General features: G+C 41.0%; 1 protein-coding gene across 19 annotated transcripts in view; it reads right to left on the bottom strand.

Moving 5' to 3' along the window:
• The window catches only part of LOC138815266 (hepatoma-derived growth factor-related protein 2-like), a 256,847-nt gene that overhangs the window by 224,444 nt on the left and 14,892 nt on the right, over nt 1-17,511 (bottom strand). Inside the window, exons 3-5 of one of the 19 annotated variants that reach the window (XR_011368239.1) lie at nt 3,690-3,828; nt 1,789-2,082; nt 1,347-1,394 (exon numbers count right to left, since the gene is read on the bottom strand). The exons of 15 other annotated variants lie outside the window; for them this stretch is intronic. Coding sequence is in view for 1 of the 4 variants with exons in the window: in XM_070004570.1 (XP_069860671.1) it covers nt 1,350-1,394; nt 1,789-2,082; nt 3,690-3,828 (478 nt within the window). In the remaining 3 variants the exon portion in view is untranslated. Of the gene's footprint in view, nt 1-5; nt 1,395-1,788; nt 2,083-3,425; nt 3,829-12,690; nt 12,768-17,511 lie in introns of those variants that run through there. 3 more of the 19 variants (XM_070004570.1, XR_011368273.1, XR_011368269.1) reach the window with 3 other exon arrangements.

Raw genomic sequence — 17,511 nt, 5'->3', positions numbered from 1 at the left:
TGCAAATACCATACTTCAGTTAATACATCTGTGTACACTTGCATACAAACTGTGTCTGTTTAATTGTACACTTACGAATTAGTTTCTCATTTCCATGTGTGTAAGGCCTTGTCTTCACAAAGTAAAATAATAAAATTTCCAAGTTGAAAATTATATTAAGTGAAGTAAGCCAAGCCCAAAGAAACATAGGTCCCATGGTTCCCCTTATTTGCAATATCTAGTATATGTCTGAGTCAAGCAGAAAAGGTCAGATGAGGTGATGTTAGGGAAATAAACCCTAAGATATGTATTCAAATGTTTTCTTTCATGCGATTGTTTCTAACGCATTTATAAGATTATTTCTTTGTTGCTTTGTATGTCCTTCCCCCACAGTATAACCTATGCTTTCACTGTATTTGATGTCGGTATAATTTGTGGAGGGGAAAGGGAAAAACAAGTCATTTAAACGGGGATACAGGTGGACCCATTGCGACAATGAGAAGTACAAGTTGTCATGTCGAAAACGAACTTTACAACTTCGGTGGGGAGGGGGCGGGGAGGATTGGGGAAGGGGGGGGATGTGAAGGGATGGGTAGGGGAAACAAAGGAGGAGGCTACAATGCTTGATAAGAAATGTACTCATTATCTTGCCCATGTAATTGTAACCCCTCTGTACAGTATTTTCACAATAAAAAAAATGTAAAAAAAAATTTCCAAGTTGATGAACTCCAAAGCCAAGTGTTATTTTTCTCTATGACTCAAGTGTCTCAATGAAGATCTGCTCAGAAGTCGAACTCACAAATTACTAAGTAAGAAACATCAGCAGGGAATCTGTGTTATGTTTGCATTGCATTTAAAATGTCCTTACTAGGATATATATCAACAATAGAATGATGATCTTTTATGTTTGCACAGGCTTTTATGCTCCACCTAAAGTATCTCCTGATTCCCCTACCTTTCAAGTGAAGACAACAGCTTTTATTGGGGCGATTTTTTTTTGGGGGGGGGTCCAGTCATGGGGCCTGAACTCTGGGCCTGGGTGCTGTCCCTCAGCCCTTCAGCTCAAGGCTAGCACTCTACCACTTGAGCCACAGTGCCACTTCCGGCTTTTTTCTTTTTGCTTATGTGGTGCTGAGGAATCGAACCCAGGGCCTCAGGCACGCAAGGCAAGAGCTCTACCACTGAGCCACCTTCCCAGCCCTGGGGCCATTTAACAGAGCAAAGCCACATTCTGGAGACAGATAGTCCAATTTCCTTTGGAACAAAGAGACGAAGTTCTCCAACTCTGGCAGACCTGTTCACGTGATTACCTGACGCTGAATTACTTAACTTCTTGTGTAAAAAGATGGGGCTGCAGAGGTGCCCACCTCCTATGTGTTGTGAAGATGATTTGAGGAAATGCCAGGCATCAGGTGCTATGCAGAGAAGAAAGTCATCAGGGGCAGAACTCCCATGCTGCACCCAGAACCTCCCCCTACACCTCACCCCCACTACGCCCCCCACTGCTCCCACCGCACCCCTCCATCCCCACCGTGTGGGCCTCCCCACTCCCGGCTGGCCAGTCACCCCCTGACCTGGGCCGCCCTCTCGCTGGACCAGACACCCCTCCACCACTAATGGGATCCTGGCTGCACAAGGCCTCTGTCGGCTCTGCAGGCCGGGGAGACAGCGCCCTCCAGCGGCCACCTGCGGAGCAGCACCTGCTGCCCTGTCCAGGGGGGCGGGCGGGCCCAGAGCCTGGCCAGGCAGCTCCCCCTCCGGGTACAGGGCCCCACCCGGCCTCCCTGCCGTGCCAGGTGCCCTCCTCACCAGTCGCTCTGAGATGAGGGTGAAGTTGGTCCAGACTGCCTCCAACTGAGAGCCTCCAACCTCTGCCTCCAGGACCGCGGGGGCCATGGAGTGGCGGGCGTTGGGCGCAGTCAGGGTGGGAGCCAAGGCCAGGCTGGGCCTGCCAACCCTCAGCCTTGCTGGCCCCGCTGACCCAGCGACCCTACGACCCCGGCCCCGCGCAGAGCAGCGGGTGACCCACAAGCTCTGTGCTCTGCTCCCTGGAGAGCCAATGAAGGGCGGCCTGGAGCATAAGGCAACATTCACACCCAGCACCTAGGACAACGGAATGACTCACACTAACACCACACACACAATCACACACACCACACACAGTCACACTCCACACACCACGCACACCACACATGCTCAATCACACCACACATACCACACCCTCACACTCAATTACACCACACACACGCTCACTCACACACCATACACCACTCACACCACACACCACACACGCTATCATTCAATCACACCACCCATTATACTCACACCACATACGTTCACACTCACAATCACACTACACACGCTCTCAAATCACACCACCCACACATCACACACGCTCATACACCACACACCACACACCATACACGCTCACTCACATACACCACACACGATCACACCACACCACACCTACAGCACTCACACCACACTCAGTCATACCAAACTCACATCACACAGTCATACCACACCACTCACACTCACACTCACCATACACCAAAAATACCACACACTATACGCTCACACTCAATCACACCACACACACCACACTCACACTCAATCACACACACCACACATGCTTGCTCACAATCACACCATTCATACACCACACTCACACCACATGCTCACACTCATACCACACCACACACCACACACGCTCAATCACATCACACACACACACACCACACACACTGAATCACATCACACACACACCACTCACGCTCAAACACACCACACACCACCCACACTCACACTCGCACACACCACACACACACACACACACACAACCCCCTGGTCTGTCACCTTGAGCTGAAGAGCGCAGAGACAGCACCCAAGCCCAGAGTTCAAGCCCCACAACTGACCCCTCCAAAAAAATATCCTGAACTGAACATAGCATATATGTATATATGTGAAATAACATGGCAAAGTTCCTTTGTGTAATACTCACTTAAAAAAATGAATGAAAGGAAAGTAATATAGGCTCTTCTGGGTGATCAGGTACTAGCAGGAGGGAAGAGGGCCAAGGAGAGGGCAAATTAAGTACTTTACACATGTATGAAAATAGAATAAAACTTATTTTCAACGATTTGTATGCATGTATGGAAATGTCTGAGAGCTAATATAGTAGAAACCAGGCACTGGTGGCTCACGCCTGTAATCCTAGCTACTCAAGAGGCTGAGATCTGAGGATCGAGATTCAAAGCCAGCCTGGGCAAGGGAAGTCCCTGACACTCTATCACCAATTAACTACCAGAAAACTGGAAGTGGTGCTGTGGCTCAAGTGGTAGAGCTCTAGCATTAAGCTGAAGAGCTCAGGGATGGTGCACAGACCCAGAGTTCAAGTCCCACAACTGACAAAAAAAAATAAAGAAAAAAAAGACAGTACATATGGCTTTAAATCTAATATATTAAACTTTATTCTTAGGAGTAAATAACCAAGCATTTCTCAGTTTTCTGAGGTCTCTTTAGCAGTATAATAATTTCAGTAGTTCATCTAGACATAAAAAGTCAAAGTTTATTCCATAAATAAGAACACAATTTAATCCAAAATTACTAAGACTCTTAAATGCCATCTTATTTTCCTATAGCTATGATGGTATTTTTTCCTCCAAGACTGAATAAATAATACTAAACTAAGTGGATATCCAATGACTCACCTGTACACTTGAAAATTTCACTTTTGGATTGTTATCTATCTCCCATAAGCCTTCATTGAAACCTTTTTGTTTATTTGGTTTGCCATACTTTTCCTTATTTTCTGAGTAAGGAAATATATCCTTTGGTCCTAAAAAAGCACTAAAACAGAAGAAGATAATAAGTGCAATGCAACCTCAAATAAATATATACATAGTACATTACTAAAATAACACTATTATAGGATGCATTTCATAAAATACAAATTAAAGGGAAGACAAGGATATAAAGTCTGATGAATTCATTTCAATGAACACAATCTCACCAAGACATGAGAAGGCTCTAAGTACTGGCAGAACAAATGTTGGAAAAGTCTTTTTGGGGGGAGTATGTATGCAGATATTTTGGCTTGAACTCAGAGCCTCCCACTATTGCTTAGCTTTTTTACTTAAGGCTACAGTCACTCTACTACAGCCATAGTTCCACTTCCAGCTTGGAACACAAGAGAGCCACACAGACTTTTCTTCCAGGCTGGCTTAGAATTTTGATCCTCATATCTCAGGCTGAATAGCTAGGAGTATAGGTGTGAAACACCAGCCACCTAGCTTCTAAAAGATTTTTAGGTTCCATTTCTTTGCAGAACAATAAATGTTTTCTGTTTAGAGGTAGGGATAAAGTAGGCTATATTTTATTCCAAATACTACTGTTTTTTTTCGCTTACAGTACTAAGGATTGCATCCAGGGTCTCACAGAAACAAGTCAAGCACTAAACCACAGAACTACATGTCAATCTGATATACTTTATTAATTCAGTAATGAGTTCCTAGATCCATAACACCATCTCATTTACATAAACTTTTTTTTTGGTACTGATCCTGGGCCTTGAACTCAGAGCCTGGGCACTGTCCCTGAACTTTTGTGCCCAAGGCTACAGCTTTAGACCACTTGAGGCATAGCTCCACTGGTTACTGAAAATGGGATTCTCATGAACTTTTGAGCCCAGACTGGCTAAGAACCTCAATTCTCAGATTTCAACCTCATGTGGCTATTAGAGGCAGGAATCAACAGCACCTGGTCTCATTCAGTTTAATTAAACAGGCTTTTCAGGCCCATAGTTCAAGCCCCATGAACGACAAAAAACAAAAAACAAAACAAAAAAAAACTTCCCCCCCAAACTGGACAAAGCCAGGCTGGGGAGAAAAAAATCACCAAGTCTGAATAAACAGCAAAGAGATGGTCTGAAAGCATGGTTCAAGTGGTAGAGAACCAGCCAAGCAAATGAACCAGGCTCAACGCCTCAAAGCTCAAGCTCAAACTCTAGTACTGTGAAAAAACAGAAAGTACCTAATTTAAACATCATTATATACTTCTAATTAAATATGAACAGATTTTCATGTCAGTAATTATTTAATACATTTTGCTAAATGGATCTATCAATCTATTGTTTGAGCACTTTTTCTGTGCCAATAGTGAGGGCTTGAACTCAAGGCAAGGCTTCATACTCTTGCTGTCTTTTTTCTGCTCACAGCTGGTGTTCCATCACTTGAGTCACACACTCCAATCTGCTTTTCTGCTGGTTAATTGGGATTCCCAAGCACTTTTCTTTGGGCTTCAAACCAAGATACTCAGATCTCAGTTCTCCTAAGTAGCCAGGAGGCTGCAATATTTTAAGAGTCTGGGACCAGTGGCTCATGCCTGTAATCTAGCTACTCAGGAGGCTCAGTCTGATGTTGGTTTGAAGCCAGCCAGGCAGAAAATCCAAGGGACTCTCCGATTAACGAGCAAAATCCTGGAAGTGCAGGTGTAGCTCAAGTAGTAGCACACACCAGGCCACTGAAAAAGCCAAGCAAGAGTATAAGACCTTGAATTCAATATTCAGCATCAGCACACACAAAAAAATAAAATAAATATTGTAACAGTAAATATACTGTTCAGTGTTTGATCTTCACAATCAATTCCAAGTATAGGTGGGGTAAAGAATATGCTCAAGACTGATAAGTCAAAAACAAAGCTGATGAACAAAAGAACTGTCCACAGGGATACAATCCCCTAAGATTCCTGAATAGTACATAAATTAGCCCAGAGACCGCACCGCTAGTTACCAAGGAACACCTTATGGTGGCTGTGGCTATGGTTTTCTCTTAGAAATGTTCCATTTTCAAATGGCCTACAAAAAGTGTTTTATATGCAAAATGGAAATAGGACATAATCTAATTACATTTTGATAGCAAATACAAAAAAATTGTGAAGCCAGGAACCCATGGATCACACCTGTAATCTAGCTATTCAGGAGGCTGAGATCTGAGGTTCATGGTTAGAACCCAGCTCAAGCAGAAAAGGCCATGAAACACTTATCTGCAATTAACTATCCAAAAGGTAGAAGTGAAACTGTGGCTCAAGTAGCTGAGCACCAGCCTTGTACCAAAAACAAAAACACTAAAGGAAAATGCCTAGGCCCTGAGTTAAAGTGCTGGTACCAGCTCGAGAAAGAGATTAAAGGGAGGAAAGAAGGGAGGAAAGGGAAGAAGGAAAGAAGAGAGGGGAGGGAGAGAGGAAAGGGAGAGAGAAAGGAAGGAATGAAGGAAAGAAAATTGTGAAAGTTCAGAGGAAAAAAAATCAGAACACAACAGGTTTAGAAATTCTAAAATATAAAAATATTATTCTTTCTCTTTAGTGGTTAAATTGTAGAACTTTCCTTTTATTATTTGCTTTTTAAAAGCAATGAGAAAATTAAGCAGTAAATTCCAAATCTAACAGTAAACTTATGTGGATTGAAGTTCTTTTGCAAATATATAGAAAAGCAGTTATGTCTCAGATTTTACCTTTTTACTAAACAGTATGGATGCCCATAAGAAAGACCACACAAAGTCACCACAAACTTAGAACTTTTTTTTTTTTTTTGGGGGTCCAGTCATAGGGCCTGAACTCTGAGCCTGGGCGCTGCACTTGAGCCATAGTGCCACTTCCGGCTTTTTTCTTTTTGCTTATGTGGTACTAGGGAATCGAACCTAGGGCCTCAGGCATGCAAGGCAAGCACTCTACCACTGAGCCATCTTCCCAGCCCAAACTTAGAACTTTTAAGTCAAACCAAAGGGGCCATAATCAAAATATGAAGGCCTATCAGAGACAAGGACATCAAGATCAAGTCATTTATCTTTGTTAAGTAGTATTTTCTAAACAAAACGTTTCATTTTCAACTTATCAACTCTAACTTGCTGCTTCATTTACCTATTATAAAATCACAAAATATGAAACAAATCTGAAAAAGGATGTTTACTAAAATTTTATAACAAGTCAGGCACGAGTGATTCATACCTGTAATCCTAACATGTTGGGAAGGTAAGTAAAATTTTATAACAAGTCAGGCACGAGTGATTCATACCTGTAATCCTAACATGTTGGGAAGGTAAGAGCTGAGGATCATGAGACTTTTAACTGCCAAAAATTCCGAAGTGGAACTACAGCTCAGATGGTAAAGTACAAGCCATGAGCAAAAAAAAAAAAAAAAAAAAAAAAAAAAAGAGAGAGAGAGAGAGAGAGAGAGAGAGAGAGAGAGAGAGAAATCAGAGACAGTGCCCTAGCCCTGAGTGAAGGCCCAGGCTTGGCTCAATAAATAAATAGATGCTATGACAGTAAAAGGTAGAATGTTGGGGAAAAACGACCGGCAGAAGGAGAAAGGACAAGCTGGGTGCCAGTGGCTACGCCTGTAATCCCAGATCCTCAGGAGGCTGAGATCTGAGGATTACAGTTCAAAGCCAGCCCAGGCCAAAAAGTCTATTGAGACTCTAATCTCCAATAAATCAGCAAAAAATTGGAGTAACACTGTGGCTCCAGTGGCAGAACATTAGCCTTGAGTTGAAGAGCTAAGGGACAGAGCCCAGGCCCAGAGTTCAAGTCCCACAACTGACCCCCCCCCCAAAAAAAGGAACATAATTTCAACAATGTACATTATATGCATGTATGAAAATACAACTATGAAATCTCTGTAAATTTACAGTAATTAAAAATTATATGCATATGTGTACACCGTTATATGTTATAGACCGTGATAGACAATTTGCTCCAGGAAAGTTAGAATGAACTTGTGACTTTAAATGAGCATCATTATTCCAAAATACTGTGAAATTTGGGAAATTATGTAATCACTTAATCACAATTAAAAAAAAAAAAGAACCTCGGGGAAGGTAGGGAGGTAAGGATGGTAGGGGGAAAACAATGGAGGGGGTAGCAATGCTCAATAGGAAGTGTACTCGCTCCCTTGCTCATGTAACTGTAACCCTCTGTATAGTATCTTCACAATAAAAAATTAAAAAAAATTATATGCATACTATACACTACATATACTATATAGTATTTTTTAAGTTTCTAAAGTTGAACATTAATAAGAGACAAAAGCAGCAAAGTATGACTAAATTTTCAAGAGTTTGGAGAGTTCGAAGACATTCTCTCAATTAGCAAAACTAGTCAGCAAAATTCAAACTGAGCTGATCTAAACTTAGTAACACTACAATAACAGCCTTAGAAAAAAAATATGCAATGTTACTATTAATTTATAAATCCCAGCAAGTATTGCTCCCAAAACAAGTCTTTCAAAGCCATACAATTCTTACTGGCATTTTATTCAACACATACTTAGCATTAGTCTAAGTAATTATTATTATTATTTTTTAATTGTATTTTATTTTATTTGAGAACATACTGTACAGAGGGGCTACAATTACATGGGCAGGATAATGCATACATTTCTTACCAAGCATTGCAGGCTCCTCCTTTGTTTACCCTTCACTTCCCTTAAGTAATTATTTATGAAAGCACCTTAGCTGTGGCCTAAAGTTCTAAGATAGAAGATATCCCTATTTTACAAATTCAGAAGGACACAAAGGTAAGTAATTTGCTGAAAGTCACATAAAATAGGCAAATGTGACTGCTGTAATCTACTTGTATTAAATCCTGTGTCAAGTGTTACAAAGCAAATTCATCATCAACCCATGACTTTACTCTCCAAGCTTTTGGGAGGTACTGACTTTGCAAATGTAAATGGTATACTTAAAAGAACACTGATAATAGCTGGGCACCAGTGGCTCCTGCCTATAATCCTGGTTACTAAGTAAGCTGAGAGGATGAGAGCTGAGGACCACAATTTGAAGCCAGACCAGCAGGCAAGTCTATAGAACTCTGACCTCCAGAAATGAATCTATGGCTCAAGTGGTAGAGTGCTAACCTTGAATAGAACACCCCAGCCCTCAGTTCAAGCTCTAGGACTAGCAAAAAAACAAAACAAAACAAAAAACACTGAAGATCAAAAACATTAAAGTATACTTTGAAATAAAAATGCCACTAAATTTTTATGAAACAAGTAGTTTTTTTTTTTTGGGGGGGGGAGGTCGTGGGGCTTGAACTCAGAGCTTGGGCGCTGTCCCTCAGCTCTTCAACTCAAGGCTAGAGCTCTACCACTTACGCTACAGTGCCACTTCCAGTTTTTTGGTGGTTTATTGGAGATAAGATTTTCACAGACTTGGGGCTGGGAAGGTGGCTTAGTGGTAGAGCACTTGCCTTGCAATGCATGAGGCCCTGTGTTTGATTCCTGAGCACCACATAAGCAAAAAGAAAAAAAGCCAGAAGTAGCGCTGTGGCTCAATTGGTAGAGCGCTAGCCTTGAGCTGAAGAGCTGAGGAACAGCGCCCAAGCCCAGAGTTCAGGCCCCACGACCTGACCCTCCCCCCCCCCCAAAAAAAAGATTTTCATGGACTTGCCTGCCTGGGCTGGCTTTGAACCACGATTCTCAGATCTCAGCCTCCTGAGTAGCTAGGATTACAGGTGTGAGCCACCGGCACCCAGCTTAAAGCAGGTATTTTTAAATTTGAATATATCTTAATTTCCTTTATTTTGGTCAGTCATGGGCCTGAACTCTGGGCCTGGGCGTTGTCCCTCAGCTCTTCAGTTCAAGGCTAGCTACCGTTTGAACCACAGCGCCACTTCCAGCTTTTTTTGCTTAGGTGGTGCTTAAGTGGTGCTGAGGAACCCAGGGCCTCATGCAGGCAAGGACTCTAGCACTGAGCTACCTTCAGAGGCCTTAATTTCTTGATTATTAATAGCCTCGTTTTTTTTCCCCCTTAACCATCTTAATACCTAATTAACCAAGTAATACCTAATCAGTTTAGGTACCCAGTGTAATGCTGTGATTTAAATACAGACTTTGGGCTACATATGCTTCTAAGTGGTAACACTGCTCAGCAAGTTCAAGACCCTAGGTTTAATCTTCAGCATTGAAAATAAAAGTTCTCCATTTTTTAATGTTGGGGAAAGAATAGTCACTTTTAAATTTAAAATAGTAACCTAATGCTGGAGGTTTTAGCTCACTGAAGGAGCACTTGCCTTGTATGAACTAGGACCTCATTGGATCTCCAAGACTGTTAAAAGAAAAAAAAGAAGTAACAATGGTCTACATAAGTGCCCTATAAAACTGTAAGAATGTGTATATATATATACATACGCGTATATGAATATTTTACAAAATGCCTTAAAATCAGAGAAATCAGAAGTAATTTTTTTTTTTTGGGGGGGGAGGGAGGTCTGGTCATGGGGCCTGAACTCTGGACCTGGGTGCTGTCCCTCAGCTCTTCAGCTCAAGGCTAGCACTCTTCCACTTGAGCCACAGCACCATTTCCAGCTTTTTTCTTTTTGATTATGTGGTGATGAGGAATCGAACCCAGGGCCTCGGCCTCATGCATGCAAGGCAAGTGCTCTACCACTGAGCCACCTTTCCAGCCCACTCAGAAAGAATTTTTTAAAGTTACAAAAATAAAAAATTGGAGACTGGGAATGTAGCTTAGTGGTAGAGTGCGTGCCTAGCATGCCATGATGCCTTGGGTTTGATTCCTCAGTACCACATAAAAAAGCAAGAATTAGCGCTGTGGCTCTAGTGACTGTAGGGTGCTAGTCTTAAACAAAAAAGCTAAGGGACAGTGCCCAGGCCCTGAGTTCAAGCCCCAAACTGCCTCCCTTCCCCTCCAAAGAAAATTCAACTAATGCCAGCTACATTTAATACAGTATTTGTAAATTTGGTATGGCTCAGGATCATCCCCAAGGCTTGTTAGATTGTTGAACTCCATAGCTTACAGACTGACTCAGAAAGTCTTGGATAAGCCCTAAGAAATGTTTCTTTAGGGGCTGGGAAGGTGGCTCAGTGGTAGAGCGCTTGCCTTGCATGCATGAGGCCCTGGGTTCAATTCCTCAGCACCACATAAAAAGAAAAAAACCAAAGTGGCACTGTGGCTCAAGTGGTAGAGTGCTAGCCTTGAGCTGAAGAGCTGAGGGACAGCACCCAGGCCCAGAGTTCAGGCCGCTCCCCACAAAAAAGATGCATTGTACTTACAAATTTATCAATTTGTTGAATTGAAATCCCTTTGTACAACTAAAGACAATTTTTTTAAGTTTCAAAAAAATAATAATTTGTGGTATTTTATAATACCACTAACATGAAATGGCCAGAAATGGTGATTCAACCGTGTAGATTAGTGGTTGTTTAGAACTGAAGAAAATGGAATGATCATGAATACAAGAAACTGCTAAAATCTAATGAAATTCATATTAAAATCAACTTAGTGGTATACATTTTGTGTATATTATCACAGCGAAACATAACTGTTGAAAAAATTATGTGAGAGCTAGGATAATGGTACAGCAGTATAATCCTAGTTACTGGAGGGGCAGGTAGGACTGTAGTCCAAGACTAGCCTGAGGCAAAAATACAACTCCCTTTCCAAAAACAACCAGAATTTAAAAGGGCTGAAGGATAACTGATTAGTAAGCAGGAGGCTGAGTTCAAACCTCAGTACCACACATACACATTAATAACTGAAAGCTGGTTGCTAAGAAACATTAAATCAGACATTGTCATTGTAGCCATTTCTAGGAAAATAATTATAATTAGAAGAGGAATACCAAGCTTTGTTTCTCTTCATCCCAAATAAGCAAGCCTAAGCTACAGAAATTATTTTAAGTTCAAAACCAGTCAAATTATATAGTACTTAGAAGGCTACTAAATGATAGGTATATACAAATATAATCATTGGAAACCCATGAGATAGCTCCCAGAAAATCTTATGCATGTAAAAGTAACAGCTCAATTTTCAGCTAATTTTTGAAAAATTAAAATTGTCTCACCAAATCAGTTTGTGCCCATATCCACTAGGGACAGTAGAACAAATCAGAGTGGCTCTACTACCCATAAGCCTCTAGTACACTCAAAGGAACTGTCCAGATTTCATCTGCTCATATTTCGTACAATATAGCCTAAGGCCTAAAGCATAATATAAGATAATCCTTATGGAAATCACTTAGTTGGGCCAGGCACTGGTGGCTCACGCCTGTAATCCTAGCTACTCAGGACGCTGAGATCTAAGGATCGAGGTTCAAAGCCAGCCCAGGCAGGAAACTCCATGAGACTCTTAGCTCCAATAAACCACTAGAAAACCGGAAGTGGCACTGTGGCTTAAGCGGTAGAGTGCCAGCCTTGAGCTGAAGAGCACAGGGACAGAGTTTAGGCCCAGAGTTCAAGCCCCATGACTGACAAAAAAAAAAAAAAAAGAAATCACTTAGTTGGGCCAGAGGCATGACTCAATGGTAGAGCACCTGCCTACCAAGTACAGGACACTGAATTCAAATCCCAGAATGGGGGGGGAGGGGGGAAGAAAGTCCATGTAATTTTACTGAACAGAAATATTGAATGTCCTGTAAAAACTTCCCATACAAACTTTCCACCATTCTTTTGCTTCCTTCCCTGATTAAGAAAATTAAACTTTCAATCAAAATTAAACCTACAGTGCCTTTACTATCTAAAAGTAAAAGATACATAGTGCTTCCTCAACACAAAGAGGTAGCTTGAAAATTTATTCTAAAGTTCAAAAATAATTTTAAAGTTTTGTATTTCTTTCCTATTCCTCTTTAAATTAATCTCTACTTTTTCATTTTATGCACAATCCTGAAACTTCTAATTTGCATCTAAAAGCTAACAGGACTTACATCTCATGAGTTCCAAAAAAGAAAATGGGTAGTTTGTTTGTAGGTAGTTTTACAGCTCCATCAGGAACTTCATCTACCTAAAAGAAACATTAAAAAAAAAACTACCATCATTCAGTCATATACACTTCAACACATCTGAATAAGTTGATAACATATTCAAGACAGCTGAAGATATAAAATCAGACATTTTACAGGTTCCAAATCTTATTCCCCACTCTGAAACCTAAGAAGTTCCATAAAACAAAGGTGTCTTTTTCAAATTCACTTTGTTGCAAAACCAAAGCTAATTCAGTCATTTTTTTTATGCAGTCATGTTTCTATAATTTCTCTGCAGAAAGTTATGTGCCATGCTAGCAGTAGCAAAACACATGGAATATGTACCACCATTAACTTCCTCAAATCCCCAAATTCTCAATTCTTTTTTTTTTTTTTTTTTTTGTCGGTCGTGGGGCTTGAACTCTGGGCCTGTGCGCTGTCCCTCAGCTCTTCAGCTCAAGGCGAGCGCTCTACCACTTGAGCTACAGCGCCACTTCCGGTTTTCTGGTGGTTTATTGGAGATAGGAGTCTCATGGTCTCTCCTGCCCGGGCTGGCTTTGAACCGTGATCCTCAGATCTCAGCCTCCTGAGTAGCTAGGATTACAGGCGTGAGCCACCAGCACCGGGCTCAAATTCTCAATTCTTAAACTTATCTTAATCCAAGTATTTCACATAAAGAATGTCAAAATCTACATGAAGAAATGCTCAACCTCTGTAGCCATAGAAGAAATGCAAATCAAAAAAACGTTGAGATACCACCTCACCCCATTTAGAATGGCTATAATCAAGACCTCTAATAACAACAGATGCTGGAGGGGATGTGGTCAGAAGAGAACCCTACTGCATAGTTGGTGAGAGTGTAAACTTGTTCAACCACTTTGGAAAGTACTATGGAGATTCCTCAAAAGACTCCATGAAGAGCTCCCCAATGACCCAGCAATCCCACTTTTGGGCATTTACTCAAATGATCACAAACAAGACCATACAAAAGCTACCAGCCCAACTATGTTTATTACAGCATTATTTACCATAGCTAATATATGGAACCAACCGAGATGCCCCTCAGTAGATGAATGGATCAAAAAAATGTGTTATATATAAAATGGAATTCTATGCTTCTATCAGAAAGAATGACACTGCCCCATTTGTTAGGAAATGGAAAGACTTGGAAAAAAATTATATTAGGGGCTGGGAAGGTGGCTCAGGGGTAGAGCGCTTGCCTTGTATGCATGAGGCCCTGGGTTTGATTCCTCAGTACCACATAAGAAAAAAGCTGGAAGTGGCACTGTGGCTCAAGTGGTAGAGCGATAGCCTTAAGCTGAAGAGCTGAGGGACAGCAGCCAGGCCCATCCATAGTTGAGGCCCCACGACCGAACCCAAAAAAAAGAAAAAAAGTAAGTGAAGCAAGCCAGGTGCAAAGAAACATAGGTCCCATTGATTTTCCTTATTTGCTATAACTACTATATATCTGAGACAAGCAGAAAAGGTCAAATAAGATGATATTAAGTGAAATGAACACCAAGCTAAGGAATCAAGTGTTTTTTTTTTCTTTCTTGCTATTGTTTGTAACGTATTTATAAGGTACCACGTGATTTTTTTTGTTTTTTTCTATGTCCCTCCCCCACGGTATAACCCATTTTCACTGTATTTGATGTTGGTATAATTTGGGAAGCAGAAGGGAAAAAATAAGTTGTTTAAACAGGGATACAGGCTGACCCATTGCAACAATGACATGTACAAGATGCTATGTCAAAAAACAAACTTTAAGGGCTAGGAAGGTGGCTCAGTGGTAGAGCACTTGCCTTGCATGCGTGAGGCCTGGGTTCGATTCCTCAGCACCACATAAGCAAAAAGAAAAAAGCCGGAAGTGGCACTGTGGCTCAAGTGGTAGAGCGCTAGGCTTGAGCTGAAGAGCTGAGGGACAGTGCCCAGGCCCAGAGTTCAGGCCCCATGACCAGACCCCCCCCCCAAAAAAGAAAAACGAACTTTACAATTTGGGGGGGGTGTAAGTTGTATAGGTGGGAGGGAAGGGATGGTCGGGGGAAAACAAAGGAGGAAGCAATAATGCTTGATAAGAAATGTACTTATTACTTTGCTCATGTGATTGTAACCCCTCTGTACAGTATCTTCATAATAAAAAATTATTTTAAAAAAAAGAATGTCAATCTACTTCACAATTCTAAATGACATTCTAGAAAGCATAAACAGAGTAATATAAAAGCTGACATTAACAAAAGTTTAAAGCAACACTTCCCACTCTGAAATGTATAATGAAAACATACTTCAATTGTATGGCTGAATCACATGGGGTTACCTGTTCCTTTATTAGTTTTCAATCTTTCAAGCCACCAAGCACTAGTATGTTCCAAGAGTTAAATAACATTTCTATTTGAAATTTCAAAAACATGGGGTTGGAGTTGTGGTTCAGGTGGTAGAGCACCAAGCCAATGAGCAAAAGTATCAGATTACCAGGGTCTGAGTCCCAATCTCAGAGAGGAGGACAAATACAAAACATTTTAATTAGAAAACAAGTTGACTGCAAATACAAGAGCTGACCCTAGTATCTATCTGTATAAGCATTACAGAATAGAAAATCTGGACTCATAATCTATAATAATGAGGGTTTCAGACAATAACAGAATAATCATCCAATAGTTCTAAGAACCTTAATTTCTCTACTTGTCCCCTCCATCCTTATACTATTATGTTGGTTCATATGCTTCTTTCTGCTAGTAAACAGCTTTAAGAGTTTGTTCAAACGCTTACTACGTGTAGGCAAATATTTTAAGTTATTTTCAAAAGTACTGCTAATAGGAAGAGGTGGCAAAGTTCCAAAACAGAAATGTACTCATTACTTATGAAATGGTAACCCCTGTACAAAACACTTTAATAATAACAAAATCTTATTTTTAAACTACCACTAGTGCCGGTGACAGTGGCCTGTAATCCTAGCTACTCAGGAGGCTGAGGATCGAGGTTCAAAGCCAGCCCAGGCAGGAAAGTCGGTGAGACTCTTATCTCAGATAAAATCACTAGAAAACTGGAAGTGGCGCTATAGCTCAAGTGGCAGAGTGCTCGCCTTGAGCTCAAGAGCACAGGGACAAGAAGCTTGCAATGTTTCAAAGTCAAAGCATATACAAAAGAGTTAAACAGATTTTCCTAAAGGGAACTGCTAGCTTAAAATACCAAAGGATTATTATATTAAGGATTATTCTAGTAAGACTCTACTGAAAAAGTAGACTAGGGGAAAAAAGGAAACAAACTGAAATTGATAAAGACCTGGAAGGAGAAGGGATCAAGGCACATTGGAAAAGTCCATCAAGCCACATACTGCAGATTTGGGCACACTACTGTACACATTGTTTTCATGAAAATATATAAATATAAAACAAAATCAATGAACAAAGTGATCTTTGTTGTTTTTTTTTTTTTTGGGTCCGGTCGTGGGGCCTGAACTCTGGGCCTGGGCGCTGTCCCCCAGCTCTTCAGCTCAAGGCTAGTGCTCTACCACTTGAGCCACAGCACCACTTCTGGTTTTTTTCTTTGTGCTTATGTGGTGCTGAGGAATCGAACCCAGGGTCTCATGCATGCAAGGCAAACGTTCTACCACTGAGCCACCTTCCCAGACCCCAAAGTGATCTTTTAATACTTGGGAAATACTTAGCTTCTCACTCCATGATTCTCTATCTAATGGGTATTCCCCCACCTCCTCTTCCTAGGTACCATAACTAGAACTGTGATTTATTTTTAAGAACTGTCTTTTTAAAGAAAATTAAGTATCAAATAGTTTGAAAATAAAACAACTTTGGAACATCACAGTTATATTTTGAAAAAAGGGTTTTGACTGTACCTAATTAATAGATCTCAATATTCCTGGGTTCTGAGGACCTGAATCCCACCATAAATTGATTAAAAAAAAAAAAAGAAAAAGAAAAAGACCTTTCCCTGAACTAAATTCAGAAAGTCTCATGAACTGCAATTTGTAATCCTTTTGTAAGCAAAAAGTGTAAAACAACTTCATCATAGCTGACACTCAAGAATTGATCATCTGCATTAGATTCCATTGGTATTTTGTATCTTACTCAAAAAATTAAAGAAATGGTAATGGTTCACTAAATTTTAAACATACAAACTCCTACTTGGGTCATTTCACCTACAATGGAACCACTCCCTAGCTTGTTTTCCACCAGCAGATCATTCTGTTTAACTCTTTCTGAAATGACTCAGGCCAAAAATCCTATCTGGAAAGGCTCAGCTTCATCTTCCAGTGGCGCCTATTTACAATCTTTCTTGGCAGTTGTAAACTACTTAGAAGTAGACATCATCTTATGCATTGCCTATACTTGGCAGATAATCAATTTTTCTACCAAATATTTAAATGGATGAGAAGAAGCAGGTGATGAACCCTGATGGAAAGATAAGGCATAGAAGGTCGGAGTGCTTGTCTATAATCCCAGCTATCATAGAGGTGAAGGTAGAAGGATCAGGAATTGGAAGCCAGCCTAGGCAACTCAGTGAGACCCTGTATTAAAGAATATAGATGGTTGCCCGGACTCACGCCTGTAATCCTAGCTACTCAGGAGGCTGAGATCTGAGGATCGTGGTCCAAAGCCAGCCCAGGCTGGCAAGTCCGTGAAACTCTTACCTCAAATAAACCACCAGAAAACTGGAAGTGGCACTGCAGCTCAAGTGGAGTGGTAGAGCTCTAACCTTGAGCTGAAGAGCTGAGGGACAGTGCCCAGGCCCAGAGTTCAAGCCCCATGACCGACCAAAAAAAAAAAAAAA

This window comes from Dipodomys merriami, unplaced genomic scaffold (assembly GCF_024711535.1).
Source record: "Dipodomys merriami isolate MVZ:Mamm:240054 unplaced genomic scaffold, mDipMer1.0.p SCAF_1084, whole genome shotgun sequence".
NCBI lineage: Eukaryota > Metazoa > Chordata > Mammalia > Rodentia > Heteromyidae > Dipodomys > Dipodomys merriami.
Note: the sequence above shows the minus strand (reverse complement) of the source record. Positions and strands in the feature narration are given on the sequence as shown.